Source organism: Aythya fuligula, chromosome 5, assembly GCF_009819795.1.
Source record: "Aythya fuligula isolate bAytFul2 chromosome 5, bAytFul2.pri, whole genome shotgun sequence".
NCBI classification, from domain to species: Eukaryota; Metazoa; Chordata; class Aves; order Anseriformes; family Anatidae; genus Aythya; species Aythya fuligula.
The window spans coordinates 10,505,626-10,529,960 of record NC_045563.1 but is presented as its reverse complement, the minus strand read 5'-3'; the positions used below and the strand labels follow the sequence as shown (position 1 = coordinate 10,529,960).

At 51.1% G+C, this 24,335-nt stretch overlaps 1 protein-coding gene across 2 annotated transcripts; it reads right to left on the bottom strand.

Moving 5' to 3' along the window:
* Positions 1-15,108: 15,108 nt before the first annotated feature.
* On the bottom strand, positions 15,109-22,793 carry CKB (creatine kinase B). 2 transcript variants are annotated; one of them, XM_032188223.1, is made up of 8 exons: positions 22,730-22,793; positions 21,787-21,999; positions 20,515-20,669; positions 19,658-19,790; positions 18,608-18,779; positions 17,002-17,125; positions 16,060-16,249; positions 15,109-15,475 (listed from the first exon to the last, which is right to left on the bottom strand). In XM_032188223.1, exons 2-8 carry the CDS (start codon positions 21,977-21,979, stop codon positions 15,297-15,299), a joined length of 1,146 nt encoding a protein of 381 aa, XP_032044114.1. In that variant the 5' UTR covers positions 21,980-21,999; positions 22,730-22,793; the 3' UTR covers positions 15,109-15,296. The 2 variants fall into 2 exon arrangements, with proteins under 2 accessions (XP_032044114.1, XP_032044115.1); XM_032188224.1 differs by lacking the exon at positions 21,787-21,999 and adding an exon at positions 21,149-21,336.
* Positions 22,794-24,335: the final 1,542 nt, after the last annotated feature.

Sequence of the window (24,335 nt, the reverse complement as noted above, 5' to 3'; positions counted from 1 at the left end):
CTCATTACGAAAATAATTCTTTGTAAACAAAAGGGGATGCAAACTGAGAATGCAAACCTCTACCGCTGGTGCAGTCCCAGGCTTTTCCACCCGCTGCCCTGCTGCTCGCCCGGGGGCCCTGCTGGGCAGCCCGAGCCCCCAGCCCCATGCCAGGGGCCGCAGGATGGAGGCTGCAGTGCCGGCAGCGGCCGCAGGGTGCCCCTCCAGGGCCGGGGCTCGCCAGGAGCATCCCCAGGGCTGGCCGGCTCCGCAGGGCACCAGCACAGCAAAACCCCGGTCGCTTTTCTCCGTTTTCCCCAAAAGCCACCCTGCTGAGCGGGGCAGATGTAGTGCCCGGCAGCTAAACGCCTTTCCAGCTTTTGGGAGTCCTCGGTTTCCTGTTGGGAAATGTAATTAATGAAGCTGCTCTGCTCTTCATCCTTTGGTAATCGCTCTCATCGAGGCTGGAAGTTGCAGCCAGCCCTTTCTAAAATAACCCGGGATGGCTTGCCATTTATACTGCGCTGTGTTAAGTAACTCCGTAAAGCCTTACGCCTGGCATTTTCCATGCCTGGAGTCTGTTTTAATCTTCAAACAAATCTTGTCACTCGTGCTTTGAGCGAGCAAGAAATGAAACTTCCTTATTTGCTCAGGAGTTTTTCATATTCCATATTTTGCTGAGGCTTTTGCTTTTATTGTAGCCGAAGTTTGCGGTCGGGGGATTAGCAGTGACTGGTGCTAACGTTTATGGCCCTGATGTTTGCATTCCGGGAGTGGAAGTGTGGAAGCTGCTGCTTGCAGCTGATCTCAGCCTTCATGTTCCTTCTGCAAAAAGGACTCCTTGCTGCAGATAGAGCCAGGAGGAGCACCAAGCCCCTGTGTGCCTTGTGAGGCTGCTGTGTACTGGAGTCATGGCATCAGTGAGCAGAGCACTTTGGGCACAGGGACACGGGAGGAGCGATGAGCTGAGCTTTGCTCTCAGCAAGTTCTGCTCCTTGTCACCGAGAGACGTGGCAGCTGCCACCAGGAGCAAATGTTTGGTCAAATACGTGTACTTCATTGGTTTTACACAACTGACCCCTTTGTCACTGACATCTGAAATTTGTTGCTGCCTCCTCATCTTTGGGAGAGATGAGCATTGGCTGAACCCTCCTGGCTGAATGCTTCTTCTAATTAAAGTCTAGATTCGAGTGACAGTCAGTTTTTGAGGTTTCCTCTGCTGTCAGAGCTCTGTGAATCAGTCCAGACAGGGTAAGTGCTGTTCTAGCTGGGGAAAGAGTACAAGTGCTCCAGGGCCCACTTGAGTGTCTCAACACAAGTCTGTGGTACAGAGCTTGGCAAAGGGAAGGCGTCTCCTCAGTGTTAATCCTTCCACCTGGAGGGCAGCTGAGCTCAAGGAAGCACAAAACTGTAATGAATTGCTGAATTCACAGCAGTGCCTGGGATGAAGAGGAGGGGGAGTCATCCTGTCTGAATGCTTTTTGCCCCTCAGCGCTTTCCAGACTTCCCCTTAGGGAAGAGAACACTGCACCACCAAGTGCTTGCATTTTTCACCTCTGTGGCCCTTTGGATCTGCACAGGACAGACATTGCAATTGCAAGCAGTTTTCACAAGTTGTGAAGGGAAAGAGAGCAGGCACTGGTGGTGGAAGAGGAGCTCCGTGAGCTGGGGGTCATATGGATTCTCAGGCCCAGCCACAAACCTCCCCGCACTGTCTCAGAGTGGTGCAAACAGCTCTTGAAGTAAAGCTGAGGCTTACAGGGGCTGCACAGAAAGGTCCCTTTCTCCTCTGAGCTCTCAGGGCTTGCAGGGACTTCTACTCAGATCCATTTGACAAACCCAGCCAAAGCCAGCTTGCAGGTCCACGTCACAAGGAGGACAAATCCAGCAGATGGGTACATGTGCTCACACAGTGCATGGTTGCATAAAGCCTATTTCTCCAGGAAACTGGGCAATAAAAGCCCACGATGGTTCACAGCAGAGACCAGATCCCACAGCTGAGGCAGCTCTCCTTAAAAGGTCTCTTTTCAGGTCAGAGCCGTACTCGGGGTGAATTCTGGTAGAATAGGGATGGATTCAGCTGAGCACAAGAGAGCTGAGGTCTCATTTGTGTACCTAATGATGCTGGTAACTTAAAATATTTACAGCAAAGGCAAACATAAAATTGGGAAGGATGAGAACTAACATGTAGAGGGAAACACATTGTTTATACCATCTACTACGTGCAGCCAGCATCTCTCATTAGCTTACTGTTACCTTTATCCTCCCCTTCTGCCCTATGACAACATGTGAGAACAACAAATATTTCAGTCTTACTCTTGTATGTCACCTGGATGATGCCATTTTCCAGTTTTCTGTATGTCTTGGAAGCAGCAACATTCAGCATTTGCACCGCAAGGCTGAGTTTCATTGATTTAGCAGCTGAGTTAGGGGAAGGGGGGGGATGAAAACAAGTCCTAAATTTGGAATAAGCCAAACATAGACATGTTGCTAATGGCAAACCAAAAACTTGGAAGTCAAGCTCTGGATCAGCATGAAAATTGGTGGTTTGCTGACTCTACCTGTTGCACTCATGGCTGTAACTTGCCCTTTTCTCTTTACTAACTGCTCAGATACATGTCCTGGCTGGGGGTGTGTGGGTCTTACCGGCAGTCATCTCTCATGCAATGTTGTCTGGTGGCAGAGAAAGTGAGATTTGTACTGAGAAATTCACTGGTGATACGGCAACCCTGTGAGTAGGGCTTTGCAGAGGATGAAGACAAATGAAACCAAATTCTGACTTCAAAAAGGGGCCTGATTCTCCCCCCCCCCATGGATGGTGCAGGGCGGTGTGCTGGAGCTCTCCTTTCTTGTGCCCCCACTGCTCGACCTTTGCAGCCTGGAGACAGTAAAAGGTAATTTCTTGCCCTTACCAAGTCTAGGCTGCACTGGCCTGCTCCAACAGCTGCAGAAGCCCCACAGCTCGAGGGGTGGGAGACCTCAATTCACCCTGACAGTAGCTGCCCCCAGAACGCAGTAACCCTTCTGCTGTTAGTGCAGAGATGTAAACAACTGGGGGCGTTGGCCCATCTCTGCTATGAGTTCAGTAGCATTTTTCCAACACCTCAACCCTTTTTAAAACAGACAGCTCAAATTTACATGTATTTTTAGAATTATATCCAATTCTTTGTTTAACAAAGATGGGATGCCTAAAACCATGCCTTCTGCCCAGCCTGGGCACCCTGCAGCCTGCTGGGGGGCAAATCCAGGAGCTTCCACTTCTCAGCATCCCCAGCAGTGTCTTGGAAACAGTGCAGTAACTCCGTCTTTTCAAACAAAATTACCACTGGAAACAGCTCTGAGGATTACAGCAAACTGAGCCTACAAAGTCCTTGCTTATCACTGTACCTTGCCCTCCCTTAGCTACCCTGTGGACAAGCAGGCAGGCTGGAGACATCTCCAACGCGTGGGTCATGCTGGCAGTGACCTCTTTTGCAGTATTGGTTGTCAAAATGTCTGTGCTAGAGGAAGATTTTCTGGATGCTTCTCGTGCTGCTGCAGTACTCCGTGAAGGGGACAGGCTCCATAGGCATCTGTAAGTGCAGTGCAGAAGAGGTAGCTTCCCCGGGTGCTCTTTGTGCAGCTTAGGAGGACTTCAGGCCACTCTCTGGCACCCTGAAGAAGGGCTTGTGCTCCTGTAGAAACCTTCAGTGTGCACACAAAGAGAGTATGGCCATCAGCAAATTTGAGCTCCCAAACCAGTGCCTCAGATCATAGCACAGCGAGTTGTCTGCGCTGCCATGGAGTTGTACAATTTGCTGTTGAGTCTAAAAGGCACGTGGCCTCCTTTACCCACATTTCTGGGGCATACGGCAAAGGAAACTAGGTGTTAAACCATGTAGGAGCTAGAATGCAGCCCTGCTCAGCCTTGATGCCATCAGAGACAAAAAGGCCTGCCAGCAATCCCACTCAACAGCTGCGGTGTGGAAAATCCCAGAGTGGGCTGAGATTCAGGAAAAGGTACTAAATTCTGTCTCTGAGAGTGATGGGGTCTCTAAGTAGGCCATCTCACTCCGGAGAATCCACGCAGGCTGCGTGATCCCAGCACATGAAGGACAACGGGACTCCGAGAGGCAGAGCACAGCCTGAAGCCTGTCTACACTGTGCAATTAGTCATCTACTTCTGTGTGCGGTTTTGGGTACTGCAATATAAGGACATAAAACTATTAGAGAGTGCCCAGTGGAGGGCTACAGAGGTGGTGAAGGGCCTGGAGGGGAGGATGCACGAGGAGCAGCTGAGGCCCCTTGGTTGTTCAGCCCCGAGCAGAGCAGGCTGAGGGGAGGCCTCATGGCGGCCTGCAGCTCCCTCATGAGGGGAGCGGAGGGGCAGGCGCTGAGCTCTGCTCTCTGGGGACAGCGACAGGACCCGAGGGGACGGCATGGAGCTGGGACAGGGGAGGGTCAGGCTGGGGGTTAGGGACAGGTTCTGCACCCAGAGGGTGGTCGGGCACAGGGACAGGCTCCTCAGGGCAGTGGTCACGGCACTGAGTCTGACAGAGCTCAAGCAGCGTTTGGACACCGCTCTCAGACACAGGGTCTGATTTTTGGGTGGTCCTGTGTGAAGTCAGGAGTTGGACTCGATGACACTTACGGTCCCTTCCAACTCAGCATATTCTAAGATTCTATCTCCAGAACCAGGAGACTGCACAGAAATAGAGCGGAGTCCCAAAGAGGACAGGCTGCAGCACTGGCCTCCCTGAGGGAAGGACCCACTTCGCTATTTTTTGTGTTACAACCCAAGCCTATTCACCAGCATTTGCTGCTGCTGCCTTCCTGCCCCCAGGAACCAGCCCGGCAGGTGTGGGAGAAGACGCACAAGAAAGAAGTTCCCAGCCCTGGCACATCCTTCTCTAGCTGTGCTTTTCCACAGACGAGCACCCTGCTCTGCTGCCACCTTCCTCTGTCACAGTGGCCGTGGCTGGTGGCAGTGGAGGAATGCTGCCGAACCATAGCAAAAGCCTCTTCCCATCTCAGCTGGTTTCATTTCTCTTTTCTGGCCTGGGGCCAGGCTGGGTTGTGGCCAGGACATTTCCTAGCCCACATTTCTCGACTAGTTGCTAGACTAACTTCTCCTTTTGCTGGCTGTTCTGCTGGCTGCTACGTGGCCTTGCTTCGGAAGGCCCTTCCATGCTGGCCAGGCCAGGGACTGTGTGAAAGAGGAAGGGCAGGGCCTGGCTGCGCACATGGGGACTGGTGCTGCTTGTGCAAGTTTGTCACCAGGCAGGAAGAGCAAGAGTCAAACTTTCCTAAGGCTAAGTCTCTTCCTGGCTGTCTCAGCCTTCTGGATGAGTCTGGCTGACGTGGAGGACAGCAAAATCTCTCTGTTGGTAGATACGAGCAGAGGAGTTTGTGAGAAGATCCCCAATTTTCTTCTCAGTGAAGTAAAGCAGTAACTTTGCACAGTGTTGTGAGAATTTTGCTGAATTTGTTTCTCTCCTGGAGAAGAGAAGGGAAAGGGGATCATAGCATCCAAGGACACCCAGGAGGACCTTCGAGCTTGCATTACAGTCATGGAGCTCAGAGAAGAACTTGGAGGAGGGACATTTTTTTCATCTTCCATGGGAATGATTCATCAACCCCATGATTATCTGTCCTGTGAGTAAGCTGCTGCTCTGCTTTTCAGAGGTCATAAATATTCAGTCAACTCAGGCAGATGCTTGGCCAGCCATGTCTCTGGGGAGCCAGAAAATCTCTTGAATCCTCACCGTAAGGCTCTGATATCTGTCTGAAGCTGTGCTGAAAAGGGCAGTTCTCTTTGACAGCTCGGGCTACAGCCATGGCGTGGCCGCCTGTGTCAGCTGGACCAGAGTTGTCCTGTGTGCATCCAGGAGAGGAGAGCAAGGAGATGAGATCCGGGAATATTGTGTCTGAAGCTGGGGGACGTGTCCTGAAGTCTCCCTGGCTGGATAACTGTGGCCATCTCACCACCACTGCAGAAGGAAGCAGCAAGGTTTTTTTATGAATCTCTTACCCAGCAGCAACCAAGAGAAAAAAAAAAAAAAATAAAAATAAAAAAAATAAAAGGAGTGTTGGCTCTTGCTTGGGCTGTCACACACTTGAATTCGATGTTTTCTCCCTTGGCAGAGGAGCGAAGCCGCCCTCCAGTTTGGCTCTAACCGAGAGCGTCGCTGCTTCCCCCTGGTCCCCAGAGTGGCTCCTGCGGTGCCAGCTGGGCTGCCCGGTGCCACACACTGCAGGAGGCATCCCCAGATGATCCAAGGGAAGGAGCACTTGTCACCAGGAAGCACAGGTCTCGCAGATGCCTTTTGAAGACACTTGGGAGCAGGCAGGGCTGAAGTACTGAGTTCCTGGAGCAGGAACGTGCCGGAAACCTGGAGGAAAAGCGGTTACGGAGATAATAGCAGCAGTGACAATCACAAGAGAGGGGACTGAGCTCAACACAAAGACAACCCATCGACTGAAGCAGACGTCTGTTTCCGTGGAAAAAGTCTTCTGTTGCTGTGATGAGCCTGTGCCCCTCCTTGCCTTCGGGGAGCTGGGAGGAGGAGAAAAGAGGGAAAGGAGGGACAGGGGTTTCCCAATACACTGCTGGCCAGGCCTGGCTGAAGGCAAAACCCCATGCTTCGGTGTGCACGTATGGAAAAGGGCTTCTGGTCCATGGGCAAGGTTTTCTGAGACGTAGCCCCATCCACTGTTCCCAGATATCTCTATGGCTTCTGTGAACCTCTGAGCCAAGCTGAACCTTGTCAGGGCGGCAGGGTGAACACGTCAGCACAAACCCTGATGCTCTGTAGGAAACAGCACGGCAGGCTTGCAGGTCTTGTTGCTCCAGAGAAGCACCACCCAGGTGGTCGGGAGGGGGAATCAGTTCCTGGGACCCACCACCTCTGCCACGGGCTGCCCCGTTTGTAGCAATGCCCTGCTGCACTCCAGAGCTGAGCCCTTCACGAACTGAGAGCATCCCCAAACACACCCGAGCTCCTGATGCGCTTGCCAAGGGTTGCTGCCTCCAGCCTGCACGAGCACCAGGACAGCCCAGAGATTAAACAATATCCTTTAATAGGAACACCAGGCGGCTGCTTCTAGCGCAGGCAGAAAGGAGCATTCCCCATTCAGAGCCTGCACGCGGGAAGCGAGAGCACCGAGGGGGGACCGAAATGCCCTGATTTGGAAGTCTCTACTAGAAAGGCGGCCGTTCCCTGCGCCTGGGCCAAGGGAGATATTTTTACTCAGTGTCTGCTCAGTGTAGAGACGCCAGCCCGCGCTCCTGGCCCCGATGAACGTGACTTTGACCTACGGCAAGCGCGGGAGCTACCGCCAGCTCCTCAGCACCTCAGCTCTTTGGGGCCAGGGTTTGCCGGCGATGCCACCCGGGGGGCTGCAGCCCTCACCCTGCACCTCGAGGGGCTGCCCTGCTCCTGGGGGCCCACCCCAAATCCTACACACGGTGGGGCCGGGAAGGGGGATGCTGAAGCATAAACAGGCGGTGTGTTTAAAAATAAGCTGAGAAAACAGCGAAGCAGGAGGGCATCGCTCCCGTTTCCATGAGAACGAGGGAAGGAAGCTGCCAGGAGAGCCTGGCTCTGGCTGCGGGTTTCCTACCGCGCTGTCACGCGCTGATGGGCTTTCTCCTTGGCTCGTGCCTGCTTTTACCCCCTTTCCTTATTCGGGCTGCTGAGGATGGAGCCTGGCTGCCATCCCCATACGCTGTAAATGCTCCTGCCAGCCCCGAGCCCTTCTGCTGCCAGTGCCAGCACCTGGACACGAGGGGTCCCATGGCCCCCAACAGCTCAAGGGCAAAGCACAGCCCCTGAAACTGGGGGCTAGGAGAGGGCCAGGTCTGCTCTGGGGTGTTAGTGCTGGGAAGTGAGGGGCTGCACCAAGCTGGGTGGTGGGGCGACGTCCCCTGTGGTGGTCTCACATCACTGGGAGGTGACCTTCAGGGGAACCAGGGTCCCCAGCCTGGGAGGAGAAAGTGGACCGTGGGGCTCTTCACCTTGCTAACTTGCTTTTTTGCAGTCTTCTCAGTTCCCACGAGATGTTCTGCAGGCATTTTCTCTTTCTGAAGGGCAGGGAGAGGAAAGGTTGAGCTCTCTGGAGACCTGTGTGCTTTATTTTTACTTTTGTTTTTGTTTCTTTAATCTGGAGGAAGGAACAGACTAAAAGTGGCATAAATAAAAATCCAGCTAGCTGGGACAAAAATACTTGGTCAAAATCCTTGCCCGGGGCTGAGTGAGTTTGTGCTTGAGAGACGTTCAGCTAAGGGGGAACTCTGCATGATAAACCTGGATTTATTATTTTCTGTAGTCCTGGAGAAGAGGAGTGACCAGGCTCCAAAGCTGAGTGGGAGGGCAGAAGATCACATCCAAGAGGGAGGCACCAAGAGCCACCCTCCCTGCCCAGCCCCAGCAGAGGAGCTTCCTCCACTGCAAACAGGGATAAAGATGCTCCCGGAGGGCTGGTTAAAAGCCTGCGTGCTGCTTTGCAAAACCTGCAGCCTTACACAGAGGCATAGCAACGTTATTACTGGGCCCAGCATCAGCTGAAGGAGTGGTCTCGTCTTCTTCTCCAAGCCAGAGGCTGGGGTTTCACAGTTGTTGATGTCCCCAGCCCTGGGGGTTTCCTTCCCCCGGGCCAGGGTCACAGCCCACAGAGCCCAGCTGCTGCTGGTGGGGGCTCTGTGGGGTTCTGCCTTGGAAAGGAAAGGGAAGAAATTACTGCCAAGCTGTCAGGGCTTCTCAAATATGCCTCAGCTGCATGCTTTGTGCAGGGTGGAAATGACAGGGCTTAAAATAAATATATATTTAATCTTCAGCTTATTTTGCAAATATCCTGCAGTCTGGCTTGATAAGAGCCTTTCACAACAGTTTACCTTTCTGAGAGGCTCACTTCTGAGGCCCAAAATATCCCCAGAAAAGACTTGCTGGGAAGCTGCAGCCACTCGGACACGGCTATCGTGTCCCAGCCTTGTTGCAGCCAGCGCTCGGGGGCTTTCTCGGGGGGGGAGAAAGGCAAGAAGGGACATGCCGGGCAACAGCACGTGGGGGATTATGTGCCAAGTTCAAAGATTAGTGGTTCTTTTATTGGGTTTTCCCCTAAGCTCAATATTAACTGATGCTGAATGGCCCGCACAGAAGTCAGAAGCAAAGATTAATCAAGGCTTAGCGGCAGGGGCTTGTGGTCGGGAGGGCGGTGGGGCTGAGAGTGCAGCAAGAGACAAAGTGCCCCCCTTCTCTTGCTGGCACCTGGGAGGATATTTCTGAGCATCTTAGCAGCAGGCACAAGTCGTTTCACCCCGCTTCCTGGTGTTCTGAGCCTTGCTAGTAACTGTTCAGCCTGGAATAGCTCTGGGTTTTAGAAGTGCCTTTCATTGTTTCTCTGTATCTTCTGGATGTGCGTAATGCAAAACCCTTTTAGGTAAACTGACAGGTGTTTTCAGTGGGTTAACTTTAACTTAAAGTGAATAAGCAGAGCTGAAAGGCAAAGCAGCAGGGCATTTTAAATAAATCTAGAGGATGGCTCTCTGGAGGAGCTGTTCCTGCGTAGGCTTCACTCTTGAACTAAATTGTATGAAAAATCTCAGCGTGGCCACACCAATGGCAAGGGAAATGGAGGTGATGGAGAGAGAGGAGGAGGGTGCACAGGTACAGCAGGCAGTGATGGCTGAAAGAGCACATAGGCTAAATGCGAACATGTGTCATTGCTGTTTTTAACACTGCTTATATAAAAGTATTTGGAAGAGGCACACTGACCATCTGCTGCCTGTGCCCCTTCAGGGGCTCCAGCTGACCAGCCACTCGCTGACCTTCCTCGTAACCACTGCTTGAAGCCTGTGGTTTTTTTTTGATCCCTTGTCAAGAAAAAAAAATAAACGAACAAGCAAAACCACTGAAACTTCCATCTGCTTTAAAAAAAAATACAAAAAAAAATGGCGGGCATTTGGGGAGAGCTTCCTTTGAGGCTGCTGCAAAGGAAGCAAAGTCTGTGAAACCAGCAGATCCCCTCCCCGTGCTGATGCTGCCCTTGTCACCTCGCTCAGCCCAGGCAGTGGCACACACTGCTGCCCCCCATGGCAGGCAGCTCCCTCCGTGCTCAGCTGCACGGGCCCGTCCTGCTGACAAACCCCTCTGCAAACCACAGGGCTCATTGCAAAATAAGTAAACAAATAAATAAGCAGCCCAGCGAAAGACCAAACCGAATCACCAAGTACCAGAGGAGCACAGCTTACAGCTCGCGGCTGGATGCGTGCCCTGCGCCCCACTTCACAGCACCCCACGGGGGGATTAAGTCAAAGCGAGCGCTTTAGCAAGATCAACAGGGGCTAGGGGACACCTTGGCAGCCTTATTCTGCTCAGGACATTGTGAGAGTTGTAACAAGTCCTCAAACCTCTCCTGAGGGTTTCTTAGGATTTGGGAAATAGGATTTGGGGTGTCTTAGCAGGGGCCATCCCAGAGGGACAGAAGCAAGGGGCTCCTCCCAGCTCTGCATTAGGATGCTTTGCCTTAAAAAAAAAAAAAAAAAAAAAAGCCCTTACCCAGCCGTGGCGAGGAGCAGACTCTCTGGGGCCATGGGTGTTCGCGCCCGCTGCAATCCTCTTCCCATGCAGGTTCCCACGGGTATCTCTGCAGGCAGCTCTCCCCGGACAAGTCCCAACTCGGAGGCTGTTGCACAGCAGCGAGCCGACCCGATGCCACCCCTTCTGCAAGGACGACCCGCACGGTCCCACCAGCCTCCCGCTGTCCGTCCTCCCTTACGGGAGGGCTCTGCCGAGCACCTGGCCCTGCCGCCAGCCCCAGGCACTATTTGGGGTGGTTTGGGGGATTTCTGAGTACTTGGGGTGCTCCAAACAGGAGGCAAAGCATCCAGCATGCGTGCTAAGCACCCCTGCCAGACTCAGGTAATGAACACAGATTTTCAGTTGCATTACGTTCACTTTCCTGCCAGGGTTTCACTGAGTAATCCAGGAAAGGTTCACTAGGCTGAAGCTTTTGACTTTCAACAACAAAAACCTTGACGTTTTCATTCGTCTGGGGTCTACCAGGTACCCTTGCTATCCCCTTGCCCAGGTGTTGGGCATGAGACATTTCGCCACATGAAGTTTTATAGGGGCTCTCATGCTCTTGCTCACTGCTAGGAGAAAAACAAACATCTTTGCTAGGTTTGGATGCGTCTCTGTTTATTTTTACCCTGTCTGCTAGATGCAGATTTTCCCCATTAATCGCTGACTCCAGCCTGCGACCACGCTGCCTATTTACCTACCAGCCCCGCACTGCGGGCAGCAGCCGTGTCTTCCCACCTGATGCTCTCAGCCTGGCTCTGGGCACCATTTGTACAAAAAAAAAATAAAAGATGATCTTTAAAGCCCAGGGAAAACCCAGCATACTGACACAGCACCCCCGAAATCCAAGCTCAGAGCCAGCCGTGGCGTTTCCCTGCTGGGCCGTGCCGCTACTTGGAGCTGGCTGGGAGGTTTTGAAGGCGTAATTTCTGCCTGGGGAGCTAAATCCCAACATGTCAAAACCAGGGGAAGAGGGGCAAGTGATGCAAGAGCTTGTTCTGAACAGGCTCATCGCGACGTCTGGGGCCGTGGGGTGTCCTCCTCCGGCACAGGAGGCTCCCCCCTCATGGGGACAAATAAACCCGCACGGGGTGGCAGAGATGTGCCTTGTCCTGCTGGAGGAGGGCTGGATCCACTGGCCGTGTGGGCTGTGCCCAGTTAGGAAATGGGATTTTTTCTTTTTAGGATACAGGGGAAGGCAGAGCCTGCTGACTGCTCCTTACCCCGGGCGAAAAGCGAAGCAAGCAGGAGATGAAAAGGCTGCGACGCCGTCTCCGTTCCAGCAGAGCGCCCTGCCCAGCACGCCACCACGCTGCTGTGGGTTTTGGGGGAGGAATCGCTCCAGCAGCCCAGCTCCAGCTCGTCCACATTGCGTAAAAGACGGGAATAAGCTGAGGGCAGGCTGGAGCCTACACCGCCTCCCTCCCAGGTGGGTGCTGGGGCCGTTAGGCAACAGCACCCTCGTTTTCCTGCTTAGCTTAATGATGGATTAATTATGGAAAAGCTGGAGGCAAGCGCTGCCCCGTCCCCAGCTGCAGCTGGCACATGGGCAGGGGCGGCCAACAATCAAGCCACCTCGCTCCAGCCCTTGTTCTGGGGAGACAGAGGCTTTGGCCACTTCAGCCACCCCAGTGCAGAAGCCTGGAGCCTCCCTGCAGCCCGGGGAGCTCCCGGTGGAGCCGCTGTCCCCTGCTGGGCTTGGGGCACAAGGGAGGCTGCGGGCAGCTCGGCCTCTTCCCGTGGGGCCGGGAGCTTCCCGTGGTGTGGCAGCGCGCCCAGGCCGGCGCCGCGGTGCTGAGCTCGCAGCCTCCCCGCCACCGTCCTCCAAGTGGCTGAGTCCACAAACGGGTGAAAGACCAGGAATGATTTCCCAGTAGATGGCACAAAAATGTTAAAAGCAGCATTTATGGGCAGTCTGCTGCCAGGAAGTGTAATCGGAGAAGTAAATGGCTGCCCAAATAGCTGCGTTTCTCGGGGAAGGATCCTGGGAACACGGCAGCAAGGGGAACAGGGTGGCTCACCCTGCATCCCGCTGCTGGCATCGCCCGAGCTGCCCCAGGCAGCTGCAGCTGGGCACCTGCTCCCAGAGGGGAAAATCCAGGAGAAAAAAAGGGATTAAAAGGGAGACATTGCCTTGAAAACATTCTAAAGCTGGCGTGCGTGTTTAGACGGGAGCACGTGTGAGGTTGTGCAACAGGGCAGCGCAACGGGAGCGCGTTTCAGCCAGCAGCCACTGCTGCTCCCCGACCTGCACGTGAAGTAAGTGCAGCCCGAGCCTCCGAGGGGAAGCCCTGAGCTGCCAAACCCTTGGCAGAGAGCTCCTGGAAGGGCTCCTCCCGCCCGGCTTCCCACCCCCTCAGCTCATCAGCGCTTTTTTGGCCAAGAAGCTGGCTGATGGGTGACGCCACCGCCGCTGGGTGATGCTCGGTGTGAGCTCACCCGGCCCCATGGCCCTGCCAGCTCCGGTTCCTTCCCGAAAGCTGTGTGTCACGGCTGCTGCAGCAGCAAGGCTAACTCAGCTCCCTGTACAAAGCACACCAGGCACCACCAACCTTCCTCTTCTCCCCCTGGTTTAACGCTGTGGTATCCGTGACACACGACGGCTTGCCACAGCTCTGCAGGTGCCCGAGGCAGGAGGAGTGACCACTGCGCACAGCCAGCGACGTCCCCAGGAAACCCAGGGCATGATAGGGAGCCATGAACCAAGCTGCACCTTGACAATTTTAAGACACGGGGGTAGAAGGTTGAATTTCTCTCTTGATCACCTTTTTTTTCCAATCACTTGCTGCAAGCTGAAACAAAAACACAGAGGGAACAACACAGCTAAGGTGGTGGGTGGCAATGAAAATCAATTAAAGAAAGAAATGTTTTCTGGTTGGGTTCAGGCATTAAAGACTAGCTTGCCGTTTGCACCATAATTTGTTAGCCAGCTCCAGCTCCCACCTCAGACTGTGGGGACCCAGGTGCTCAAACCAGAGGTGCAGCAGCTCTGATGGGCTAAGGAAACAGGATACACAAGGAAAGACAGTTTTATTAGTCCAAGTGACATAAATAAAAAAAAAATAGGCAAGTTTTCAGGCACCTCCTTGCATTAGATAATTGCTGACTGCAGTAACAATGCTGTGTTGAAGAGAGCACTAATTTAGTGGTGCCTCTCTGATTACACGATGCAGCACCAGCTGTTTGCCGGGTGTCCGTGGAACAGTGACACGAAGCACAGCGAGGAGGATCGAAAAAGTACACAGAACTAATCGGCTGCTTCTGGCACCGTTTTCCCTCCCCTGCTCTTGCCAACCTTGTGGCAACTCAGAAAGGACTCAGCACAGATCAAAATTCCTACATGCGATCTCCTCTCCTGCACCCAGCTAAAGTCGAATCGTACAAAAAGCTGCATTTTAAGACAAAAAAAGTCTCATCTGAGACATTCACTCAGCCTTTAGCTTACCCCAGCCAGAGCCATCACTTCAGCTCAGCGACAGCACGCAATCAGTGCCTTAGAAATATCACAGCTTCTACAAAAGCAAGCTTCACTTATCTCCACAAGCCTACATAAAGCTGCTCCCTGTAAAGCCATTTATCAGCCTTTCAGCACACTCCCTCTGTAAACCCCAGGTGCTGAGAAAGTGCTCTGCTTCCCAGGTCACATGAGCTGCAAAAGCTGTTTTTCCTTAGGAGTCCAATGCTCCCAGTTTCTGGGAAAAAGAAAAAAAAAAAGTTGTTCTTGTGGATTAATAAGGTGGGTATTCCACACAGCAAGCACACGTAGACTGATCGCAGTCCCCCTGGAGAACAGACCTACTTGATGCAACACTACAGTTTGACACCACAGAGAAGAGCCTGAGCTTGCAAGCCAGACCAGAACTGGAAAAAAAAAATATCCATTTGGTATATTTTAGTTGACTGTGCTGTTCTGCTGGCTCAGACCAACAAGAAATAGCTGAAGAAAGCAGTGCTTTTGCTGTTTTCCTGTAACTAGCTTGCAATCCCCATCTCTTCCTTAGTTAAACCCAAAGAGCTCAGATATAAGCATCATTTTGGTCTGAGCTTCACCTCACTTTCAGCCCCAGAAGAGCAATTAGCATTTACACCAAGCTTCTGCACATCGCCAGAGATTAAAGGACGTGATCTTTTTGCAAACTAGTTGAGTGGAGGTATTATTACAGGCTGAGGTCTGACCTCAGAGCATTGCCCCGCAGCCCCAGGAGGACCTGTCTCTGAACAGCAGCCCTTTGTACCCAGCTCCATTTCCCCTCCCTTCCAGGAGTCAGTCTGGCTTGCCCTAGTCAGGCTAATAACAGTCTACGCTTGCCATGAGCAGATGCACAAGCTGAAGCCTCCGAGGTAGGGCAGGTTTGGAATGACTCATGTTTAGCACTAGTTCTCAGGTTTACAGCAACTGCAATCATGTTAAAAGCTCGCTTTTGACACTGCTGCAAGCACACTCAAGCAGATAGACTGCAGCAGTGCAGCCAGGAAGGTGTGCAAGCACATAAAAACAGCCAGCTTAGCATAATTAAGAAAATCAAGCCCCTTAAGTCTCAGAAGACATTCAGTTAACACATCTAACACAGCATCAGGCCAAAACAACAGTTTATTTCATTTTCAACAACATCTCAGCCATCAAAAAATAAACTCTAACACAGATGGATGGAAGACTTCTCTACAGTGTAACTAAGTGGGCTCTGACCCCAGGGGTTTGAATTGGAGTGACATTTTATTATTCATCCAATAAGTTAGGAAGCATGAGAATAAAGTGCTTTATTTCTGAGCTGGTATGAGGTCATCAATGGACTGGCCTTTCTCAAGGCGTTTTTCCATCTCAATGAGCAGCTTCACACCATCCACCACCATCTGCACCAGCTCCACCTCAGAGAAGCCAAGGCGATCAGCATTGGAGACATCAAACACTCCTCCGACAGCAGCTGTGTCCACACCACCTGGAGCAAGAGGTTTAATTAGTACATGACCACTGCTTGAGCCAGTAAATCTACCTTTCTTCCCTCACCAGCCCGAGGTGGGAGCACAGCAAGACAATTCTCTACAAGTTGCCACCACCTCCTCCTCCCTGCAGGGAGATAAAGCTACATGTGACTAAACATGAGCCACTTTGAGCACACCATTAGGCGAGCTTTTTAATTTTTTTAATCCATGAGTAATCTAACCTGTGGCCAGAAGTACGTGCTGTAGCTATTTCCCAGTCACAAGTTCAGTCAGAATTCCCATCCCTGCTTACAACAGGCCCACCAGGTCCACCTTATCTGGAGCTCAGAATACCACAGGGAAGGATATGCCTAGGAGTGCTCAGAAGGTGAATACAGTAAGGTTTAAGCAAAGTATCTGCATCTCCACCTCTTCAAAACTATGACTTTAAGGCTTGGTTTTAACCACGTGCCTTCAAAGGCTCCCTTCTGGACAGTCACTGTCAGCATGAACCAAGACCTGGCTTTGGTTGGAGCCAGGCTCTCACTGGTGCCTGGTCAGAGGTGCCTGACACAGGCAGCACTGCACCCTCACTTCTCACCTGTGCCTCGTTTCTGCAGCCGAAGCTTCTTGAGGACCTCTCCAAACTTCTCATGTTTCCCAAGGTGTGGCAGCTTGATGTGCACACCAGCACGGAGCCCCGTTCCCAGGTTGGATGGGCAGGTCAGGATGTAGCCCAAATGCGGATTCCACATGAACTCATGGTTTTTGGACTTGAAGAGATTTTCTATCTATAAATAGAGAGAATGAATGTTTAGAGATCGTTCTCTGCCTGAAAGATGTAGGTCATCCATTAGTGCTCATTTACAGCTCCAGTTGCATAGCAACAGCCATAACATTGGAGCAGCTATTTCAGTCAGTCCCATAAGCCCCCTCCATTTGGGAAAGAAAGTCACTAACAAGGGGCTTTTAAGGCCTTAGTCCTTCTCACTGCTGGGCACAAGATTAAGCTTAAGCTCCACTACAAAGTCTAAAGTCACTATCTACTGGCAAGCTTGATTTACTGCACGTTGAATTGGCATCTCTGTTAGGATTAAGGAAGGAGCTGGTAAGGCTCAAGTTGATATCAAGACCAGATGCTGAGAAAGGCATTCAGCCTAGAAACTTCAGTCCATTTTTGTCCATCCACATTCAAGCAATTTCTCCTCCCACCCAGGGTCTCTAAAGGCTGTGATTTATAGAACCATGCAGAGATCCTTTAAGCAGTTTAGACACTCTGATAAGGGTATCAGATTAAGATAACTTATTCTACATTTCATAATGTTTTGCCAGTACAGACATTTTAGAGCCCTCACAGCTGAAGACCTCATCAGGGTGCTCCCAGAGACCCCAATTACAAAGAAGCATCCTGTGGAACAACAGAGAAGGCTCTGGGAACACAGGATGACTCCTATACTCCCAGCTTGGAAGAGTATGTGTTGTCAGCTCAAACTAGAGAAATGTTTAACGTTTACACCTACAGCTCAGTCAATATTTGCTTTACCTGTGTTAGTCCAGTACAGAAGCGAGTAAATACTTCTTTCATGTTGCCACCTTTCTGCATGGAAATAACTCTAAGGTGATCCTCCTCATTGATCCAGACAAGGAAAGTCTTGTTATCATTGTGCCTAGGAGACAAGTGTCCATTTTCAGTATAGATATAACAGCACCAAATTACTCATTGCAGTTGCTTTCAAGAAGCCTCTTTAGTTGCTCCTTCAAAAAAATATTTTGCTTCTTTTACTCATCAAGAAGCTAGGAGTTGACCTAGTACTTTTACCCTGCTCTCTTCATGAGGTGGTTGGCAGTGGCCTGTATCTAAACGTGTCAGAATGAGTAGGAACCATAACCCTGGCTAGTGTCATGTATGAAAGCCTAGAATTCAGTTAACCAGCTATTTTGGTCTTGAGTTTACAAATTTAGATTTAGTTTGGTCAGAGTTTGAAGGAGGATGATTAATGCAGACACTGACGCAGCCCAGAACACAGATGTTCATAAGGACACCACATTGACAGTGTGTAACCACGACTTATCAGAATTTTTATCACATTCTGTTAGGCTGCACTTTGTACTTATAGGAGAAGTAAGGAGAATTTCCACTCTTCATGTAGAAGAAGGGCTTTTCAGAGATGCCATAAAAACCTCCAAATGACAATGGCCACTCTACCTTAGCTTGCAGCTGGTCAATATTCATCACACTAATAATTTCCCAGCCTGATTATGATCAAGAATTAACTAGCACCTGATGAAAGTTATTTATGTGCACTGAGACTTTACACTTCAAGCCTGTACATTAGTCATGCTCAGATGACAGCACTATCTAGCACTTGCATCTGCAGGTAGGTGACGCAATCTTAAAGGTGACCTACAGAAACAAAGCATGCTTCCTCTGAGCTGTGTTGAAGCAGCTACAGTAATAAGCTTGGAGTGTTTCAGCTGATAGAAACTAGCCCTTAGCTTACAAGGGAGCAAGTTAATTATGCTGCAGAAGCTCCAGAGGTGCAGGGTTCTATGTAGGTGACCCACATCTAACAAGCAGAATCCTTCTGCTCCACACCTCTGCATCGGTCAACTCATGCCATTGAGTCTCTAGAGGGGGGAAAAAAATATCACTGGTACAGGTAAAGCCAGCCTAGTCTGGCATCAGTGAGTTCCTGCAAGCAGAAGCAATGAGACAGCACAGGAGCAGCTACACAGCCAGTACCAGGTTTCAGCTAAACCCATGCTGTGGTTTGTCACCTTAAGTTACTCTACACTCTTAAGATGAGAAACAAATGCAGGGGTACATCAACTCTTAAAAGTGATCTACTTTCCTAGGCTGCTTTGGTTACTGTCTGGTGCTTCACAGACCTGTGAAGGATTGTAGGCTCTGCCTACAGGCTAGCCCAGCTGGCTTGTTCCTACCAGCCCAATGCAGTGCATGCTAACACTTCTCCAAATTCTGCTTTTAGATGCAACTTCCCCAGAGGACACCACAGAAGATTCTCCTTCGATTCAGCAGTATGAGCTCAGAGCCTGCCATTCTGCCCAGCAGTATTAGCCACAACTAAAATTTCAAGTTTTTTTTGCAGGGACTTCGTGCAACTCCTTCCTTCTGGGCATACACTCACCAGATTCCCCTGGCGTCAGGCCAATCTCGTGCCATCCCAGATGCCAGCAGCAGAGGAGAGACAGGCTTGTCGAACAAGAAGTGATCATCAATCAGCTGCTGCTGCTCCGCATCCGTCATGTTCCGCAGGGCATAGTACTTCCCCTTGAGATCACCTCCCAGACTACCCAGAGCTGAAAAAAGACACTTTTAGGATGAAACCAAAGATGACGAACATTGCCAGCCTTTTAGAGGCTGCATTCAAATTATCTGCTGGTTTTGGTTCCTCCCTTGCTTTCATCTGTGATGTCAATGCCTTTGTGGCACTGCAGAACTTTAGGCTGTATCAGATGATTTGTCTGCACCTTCCAGGCTTAAACAAGTCGCCTTTGTTCTCTTACATGCAGTATGGGATCCCTACAGCTGCTGAACTGTAGAAGTAGAGTGCTTTCTTCCAAGGAGAACCAAGGTCACAAATACAACAAGCAGTATTCCAGTCAAGGACTGTTACTCTGCCCTTGAGAAGTTTTGGAACAGTGACAGCATCAGTCTCCAGGAATGCACCTTGAGAATCTCCTTCCCTCTCACTTAAAGGAGGTGGGAAACAACAAAAAACTGCAGCTAAGAAGTTCCACTGAAGACCAGAGCTCACTCTAGTCAACTGCACCCTTGGAGCAAGACTACGCCCCTAAGCAAGCTGAACCTTAATGAAAGTCAATTAAAAGCAGCCACAAAATACTGTAAATGTGACTCAAGCCCTGAAGTTGCTACATACCTGTTACATTTCAAGCTTGAGCCATGATGAACCAACCTCTTTCCCCACACACATAAAAAAAAAAAAGCTTTCAAGATCAGCAAAGGTCAACTTAACAGAGTCCAACTTCCCTCTGACATGTGCTCTTGCTCTAAGCTACAAACTGTAATGCTGATGCAACTGGAATTCAAACTGCTGTTTTCAGGGAGAGCTCCGTGTTCAGGCTAAGCCTTGAGGAAGGCAGCTTGTGCCAACTGCAAGGAGCAGCTCCAGCCCAGATGTGAGTAGTTCCCCCTGACCACCCCGTTCTCACTTTACCTTCAACAGAGAGCTTTTCAATAGCCCGCCTCTCTCCTCTACTACAGTGAGGGGGAAGACAGAATCCACGGATGCTCCTGCCAGTTCTGACACGAGAGCTGAGCACGTAATTGGGATCCAGGTCATCACCACCCTACAAGATTAGGAAATCGGTGAGCACAGCCTAGTTGCCAAGTTACTTACCCTAAATAATGCAGCTCCTGTGCATTTGGGCGTACACCTTATACTTGAAACCGACTACTTGGCCTCCAAGCAGACAGATTTGGGGAGCATTTTCTTCAGCCTTAGCACAAGTATCTGTGTAACACAACCCTTGTTCTGAGGCTAGGGCTACCAAGTACATGCTAGAAAATCGGGACACCATCAGGCCATCAGTTTTACATTCCAAGACCAGCATCTGGGCTTGCTACCCTTTTAGATCTGCAATCCAGAGGCATCAACATAAAACAAATTCTTGTTTAGGTAGCTGTAACAATGGCTATTCTATAGTATGAGACCACCAGCTGATTTTTAGTATAACACAGGAAGTGTTAAGGTTTGTAACACCCCTTGATTCCTGGGAATGGGCTGTTTAGCTCGACTACAGCCAAGAGCGGACAAAAATACATGTTCAACATATTTGGCATGGCCTCTGCTGCAGCAGCCCATCAAGCAAGTCTCTGCTGTGTGCCAGCTGCTTGGTTCTACCCAGCTATTGAAACCCCACAGCAGCAAGCTCAGAAGCAAGACTGCACTGGGCACACTGCCTGTCAGTCCACACAGGGTGAAACTGAGAGGACAGGGCCTGAGCAATCAGTTCAGACAACCACCAACAGCTTTACCCAGGCCTCAGACCAGCAATTGATCAAGATGTATACCTGCAGATTAGCAGCATTCAGGTCAGTCTTGTGTTGATCAGTTGGTTTGTAGCCACCATGCCTGTCTTCAATAACTGGATCAAAGAGTTCCTTAAACACTTCATAGGATTCTTCATCGCCAGCTACGCATCCTACTGTCATTATGAAGGGATGGCCTGGAGTGGTAATAAAGTCAGAAGAGCTAAGTTTGGGTGATGTTTGGCTGTACTCCAGAGCAGCACTAACCAGGCAAGTTCTTTAGTGGTAGGTCTAGTCACTTAGAAATGCATTCTCACATAGGAGCAGCTGAGAGACCCTACATTTTACGTTTCATCCAGTTAGTCAAAATGCAGTGCTATGGAAAACCATAGCTGTTGCCATTAAAGCACACTTTTGTCAAGCTTTGGTTGAGGACAATTTTGCACAGCACATCCAATTTTACTAGCTAATTTAGACCAGCAGGTAAAACGATACCTAAACAATCATGCTTTGCTCTAAGCAAGCACGCATCACTCTGTTTGCTCAGCTACAGACAGAACTGCATTTTTGTAGCCTGCTCATAAATACCACCTCCACAAGCCTAGCTTAAGTCACCGTATTCAAAAGCACCAGTTACTTTGGCTGGTTCACACAGAATATTCTCAACGCATTTTACCAGGATTATCAACCCCAGTCTGAATGACATCATCCAGGGTGAAGCCACTGGGCGTGACTCTGTCTCTCAGTTTCTTGTACAAATCCAGGGTTAGCACTTTGGCCATGTGGTTGTTGTGGGTGCTCAGGTCCGGGTACTCCTCATCGGGAGGCAGTCTCTGATTATTTAGTTGGGCCATTTTGATATTGCTAGAGTAAAAATAAATACTGTAATGTTAACACGTAAACGCATCTGCTCCCCCTTTTTTCATAGAAGTGCTACACAACATCAGACATCCACTTTGGAATAGGACAAGATCCGAGCAGCCGGGTAAGCCCACACAGCATAAGAGAACTTCCCCCTCCCAAGCTGTGTAAAAATTAGAACAAGCTTTTTTTTTTTGGTTCGGATTTAAAGTATTTAGCAGAGCAGTTACATAATTGAAGTGTCTGGGAATTGATGTGTCAGATCTCAGCAAGGAACATGGCTTGATGGAATAAGGCCCCTTTTAACACGGCCGTGCCTTTAGAGCCGTCCTGCGGGGCTTTATGAGCTCTGCCTCTCGGCAGCTCGAGAGCCTTGGGTGCTGTTGTCAAGAAGCACTTCCAGGAGCGAGGGAGAACAGATCGTTATGCGGATCTAACGGGCCCGGCCGTTACCTGGGTTGTCAACCCCAGTCTGGATGACATCATCCAGCGTAAATCCACTGGGAGTCTGTTTGTCCCTCAGCTTCTTGTACAGGTCCAGGGTCAGCACCTTGGCCATGTGATTGTTGTGGGCGCTCAGGTCGGGGAACTCATCGGTAGCAGAGTGCTTCATCTTCAGGAGGTTGTGGCTGTTTGAGAAGGGCATGGCTGACCCTACCGCAGTCACTGGGGGGGGAGAGAGAGGGGAAGGCTGTCACTGGGGGCTCGGCGAGCCTCCCCGACACCCAGGGGAGGACGCCAGGCACCCAGCAAGGTCACCTTGGCTGTCATTCCACCCGTGCCTTTCACACCTTTGTTGTCACAACACCTTCCACCAAAACAAGGCGGGATAAAGAGATCGGGAAAAAAAAAAAAAAAGTTTTCCACCTTGCCCTGTCCTTAAACATCCCGGCAAGGGCAGCGCCGGTCCCGGCTGCTCGGGGGTGCGAAGGGACGAGCCCGGGGGGGGACAGAGCAGCCTGGGGGGGGTCCTAGAATGGCTTGGGGGGGCTGGAGGAGCGTTGTGGGGTCTAGGGAAGCCCTGAAGGGGGCCGGGGGGGGCTCCGGCAGCGCCCGCGGGGCCCCGGTCGGGCGGAGCTGCCTGCCCCGCTGGGGAGCAGAGCGGTGGGAGGCGTTATACAACGGACGGCTCCCTGGGGGGACCTGGCTGGGGCGAAGCTATGTAACTACCCTGCTAAATACCGGGTTAAGCCGGCTTTACAGCGGGGGCGCCGGCCGCGGATCAGCCCGGTAAGCACCTGCGGCGCGCCCCTGCCCTGCATCCCCCATCCCGCTCCCCCCCAACACCCTCCCAGCCGCACCCGTACAACACAAAAGGAAAAAAAAAAATACTTTTTCTCTTTTCTTTTTTTTTTTTTTAAAAGCCTCAGGACGGCTCGGCTGCCCCGGGACTTACCGAGGGCTCCGCAGCCAAAGCAAGGACCTCCGCGCCCAGCTCCGCACCCAACCGCTGCCCTCGCCGAACTGGAGCCCCAGCGCTCCTGCCGCGCCCTTTTTATATAGGGAGCGAGCCACCGCCCCATTGGCCGCTATTTATAGCCCATTCATTCCATTGGGCGAGGCGCGGGGGGGCGGGGCCAACGGCCGGTCGCCGGCCGCTGCCGAGCCGGCCGCCATTTTGCGCGCCTTGGGGGCGGGCGGCGCGCGGGGGTCGGCGCCTGCCTGGGGCCGCCCGGCTCCTCACGGGGCTGCGGGCACGAAGCCACCGCCGCCCCCCGTCAGCTATGGGGCGGAAAACGTCCCCAAAACACGGTGCCTCTGCACAGCGAGGCGGGCAGCGAGGCTTTCTGTTGAGGCGTCGTGCCGTGGTTGAGGGTTCAGTGAGGTGTAATTATCCGCCGCCCCACAAATAACGGCTCTGTGGGGCCGGGACCGGCGTGAGGCGCGGTGGCAGCGAGTAACGGCCCGGGGGCTCGCCCCACAAAGCCTCCCCGTGGCTGTTGGGGTGCCCGTGGGCCAGCAGGGACCGTCACTGAGCAGCCCCAAGGGGTGGCCACTGGCCTGTCTGCGCCTCCAGCCCTGGGCTGTCTCATTTATATCTGAATTTGGACGTGTGTTTATTGTGTAACATGCAGAAGGTCTCCTCCTTCTGCCATATGCAAAAAGGGAACCCTACGTTTTATTACAGTGCCTGGTTTCTCCCTGAAGACGAGAGCAGAAAGGCTGGGATTTGACCCCTCAGAAACTCACCTTAAATTCATCAATAGTTTGCAGGATTTCTCTCAAAGCTATGACATGGCTGAGAATTTCAGTGTTTACTGAAATAAACAAAGCGATCAACTATCTTGATGTGCTTTTCACCTTCACATAACAGTTTCTTTGAAGTGCAACAGAATCCATGCTTATCTTCCCATCCAGATCGTGTATTTAACCAAATAAATGCAGATCTAAGTCACGGCACTGCGTTGCTTCAGATGAGTTTTGTCAGAAGACAGCAACAGAAACTCTGTTCCCACCTCCATTCTTTCAGCACCACAACCAGTACCCTCATCAAGATGGCCAGAAGTGTGAAGCAGTGCACAGAATTGCTTAGGATTAAAAAATAAATAAATAAATCATTACAAAATAAAGCAGAGACTACCTCAAATAAAAATGTGTTGTGCTTGGCTGCCTTCCACGTTTCCAAGTTACTCCAAGTCTGATACACCGAGATGCTGAGTGTACAGATCTCCGGCAGAAGTCAAAGGCGCAGCATCCGTGCAAGTCTGGTCTCTTATCTCCCGGATCAAAGAACAAATCCTCTCTAAGTCTCCTCTGCCTTTTTAACCTCACAAAGTCTTCCCCTAAATTTTACTAGTTTCACACATTGCTCGTACTTCAGAATAGTGTAAGTTGCAAGTAAAAACATTCATATGCAAGTATTAAATGGACGTGAGTGTAAAATCATACCCAGAATCCTCATAATACTTTATATTCCTTGATGATCTTCGTTGCAACTTTTTTTTTCCAAATTCACAGGGAGTTCTGATTAAGGATTTTTTTTCTTTTTTTTTTTTTTTTTA

Coding starts and splice junctions, on each gene's coding strand:
- CKB (XM_032188223.1), bottom strand. CDS start 21,979: ATGCCCTTCTCAAACAGCCACAACCTCCTGAAGATGAAGCACTCTGCT. Junction 17,126..18,607: donor CCTGACGCCAGGGGAATCTG/GTGAGTGTATGC, acceptor CTTGTCTCCTAG/GCACAATGATAACAAGACTT. Junction 16,250..17,001: donor TCTGTACTGGACTAACACAG/GTAAAGCAAATA, acceptor CTCTATTTATAG/ATAGAAAATCTCTTCAAGTC.